We start from the raw sequence: 2,255 nt of genomic DNA on the forward strand, positions 1-2,255 counted from the left end.
CGGGCGGACGCATGTAAAAGCGTCTTAAATCAAAGCTCAAATCCAAGGTGGAACAGCATATGCCGAGGGATGAATGGCCATGGATAGTTGGTCTTTAATATGCGAACTCTGGATACCTGTCGACCTCCAGTTTTAATTTAGACTTCTCACGATAAACGGGCTATGTCGTGTGTGACCTTCCCATCCCGAATTTAAACAATTTTCGTATGGACAAATTAAACAATTCAAATGAGCTTGATGTCACTCTAACGGCATCATCTTCAAATAATTCCTCTCCGGAATTATCTGTAGCTGAGTGTGTGCCGGCCATTGGGCTGGAAGCCTCCACCCATTTCGACAGCGCTACTGTGTGCGTCAAAATGGATCCGGATGGGCCACCGTCTACTTCTCCGCTTGCGGAAACGGTGTACGCACCAGCAGTTACTTCGTCGCGATCTCAGGTAAGGCGGCAGGAAATTATTGAGGTCTTGTCCTCAAATTCCGAAACCGTTGAATCTGATGATTCCGACACCGGCAGTGTGGTATCACAAAAATCCGGTCTAACTGTCGTTGGATCCAAAGTTGGCAACCTCACTTTGGAATCTCCAAAATTTACTCACCTTAAAAGAAGTGAGAGAAGAAGGTTTAAGGCGGCAATGTCTTCAGGCCATAGCAGGGCAGAGGCTCTTAAAATTGCTATGCAACATCCACCTGCAAATAAGCGGGTCAGATCAGAGGAGCAATCCCCCGGTTTGTTTCCCGCCAAAAAACATAAGGTGGCTCACGTGGGGCTCACCAAGCCATCGTACAGCCTAGCTGTTAAAGGCGTACGCTTAGGCTTCACGTCGGCCGATCCGGCTGGCACTTCGCTCTCTACAGAGCAAATCACGCTTCTCCAAGAAGCCATTATTGATGTTGCTATTGAGCAACACAACGACGAAATACAGCCGGAGTTCGAAGGGTGTTTACCTAGAACGGGGTGGCTGCTTATCGTCTGCAGTGATGCAAAAACTGCGGAGTGGGTCAAGAAATTTTCAGGCCACATAGGGGCCAAAAGCGGACTCGCTTTAAACGTGGTAGAGGAAAAAGATTTCCCACGAACTCATGTAGTTCGTGGCTATTTTCCTCAGAGTTTGACACTGTCAAACGAAAAAGTTCTGGCTACCATTGGTACCCAGAACAAATTCTCCACCACGCGGTGGAAGGTGATACGCAGGCTGACGCAGGATCAGATGCTTCACCTAGTCTTCGTCATTGATGACGAATCTATGAAGAAGTTATCCGAACTTAAAGGTAGGATTGCATACCGGTTCGGACACTTGAGATTGATGCTAAAGGGAACCACCCCCGCTCATTCTCACCTCATAGATAATACTCCAAAGGTGGTTCAGGATGATAATATAATCCAATCATCCTCGGCTCCGGCAGCATCCATTACGGATGATTGCCCAACAGTGACTGTTCCTGAGGAAGAGGAACTAGACACACGTCCCTCCACAAGCAAGGCTGTGTGCTCTGCCAGTGGGCGTGCTGTTCAGATTCCCACCTCGGTAACAAAGTCCACAATGCCCTCCACGGGCACGGCAACTGTAGCAGGTAAACCACGGACCGCTACCAATAAAACACCCTTAATCGGTAAAATTTTACCGAAGCAATCAAAGGGTGATAGAAATAAAGGTTCTCGACGAGACAAGCGTGAAAGTCTCGTCCGTAAGTCTCTTAACGAGACATAATGAGCGCTCTTGAAGTGCTCCAGGCAAATCTGCACCATGCTAAGGAAGCATCGGCCACCTTGTGCAGAATTGCCCAAATCAATAACATCGCTCTAGGACTTATCCAAGAGCCGTGGGTGTTTGATGGCCAAATACGGGGTCTCAACACAAAATCAGGTAAGCTGGTTTATGACCGTTCGATAGCAGTGCCACGTGCAGCTATCCTAATCGGTGGAGATGTAAAATATCTTCCGTTAACAAACTTTATTTCTAGAGACCTAGCAGCGGTTCTAGTCGAAGTCCCAACACTAAGAGGGGCCACAGATATAGTCATGGCCTCTGCCTACTTCCCAGGTGATGAAGTAACCATTCCACCATCGGAAGTCCAGCAGCTGATCAACTTCTGCAAGTCCACTGGGCGACAGCTAATCTTGGGCTGTGACGCTAATGCCCACCACACAGTGTGGGGGAGCAGCAATGATAACAAAAGGGGTGAGTACCTATTAGATTATATTATGTCGGTAAGATTAAGTATAGCTAACAAAGGTAGTAAACCCACTTTTA

General features: G+C 47.7%; 1 protein-coding gene across 1 annotated transcript; it reads left to right on the top strand.

Annotated features, from left to right (window-relative positions):
* The first annotated feature begins 206 nt into the window (after positions 1 to 206).
* LOC119688510 lies at positions 207 to 1,740 on the top strand. Its single transcript, XM_038103185.1, has one exon. The coding sequence runs from the start codon at positions 207 to 209 to the stop codon at positions 1,710 to 1,712; it is 1,506 nt and encodes a 501-aa protein (XP_037959113.1). The 3' UTR covers positions 1,713 to 1,740.
* The last annotated feature ends 515 nt before the right edge of the window (positions 1,741 to 2,255 follow it).

The sequence above is a fragment of the Teleopsis dalmanni genome, chromosome X, assembly GCF_002237135.1.
Source record: "Teleopsis dalmanni isolate 2A chromosome X, ASM223713v2, whole genome shotgun sequence".
Lineage (NCBI taxonomy): Eukaryota > Metazoa > Arthropoda > Insecta > Diptera > Diopsidae > Teleopsis > Teleopsis dalmanni.

Bases quoted from the DNA above. Each gene is read 5' to 3' on its own strand.
- LOC119688510 (XM_038103185.1), top strand. From the start codon at position 207: ATGGACAAATTAAACAATTCAAATGAGCTTGATGTCACTCTAACGGCA.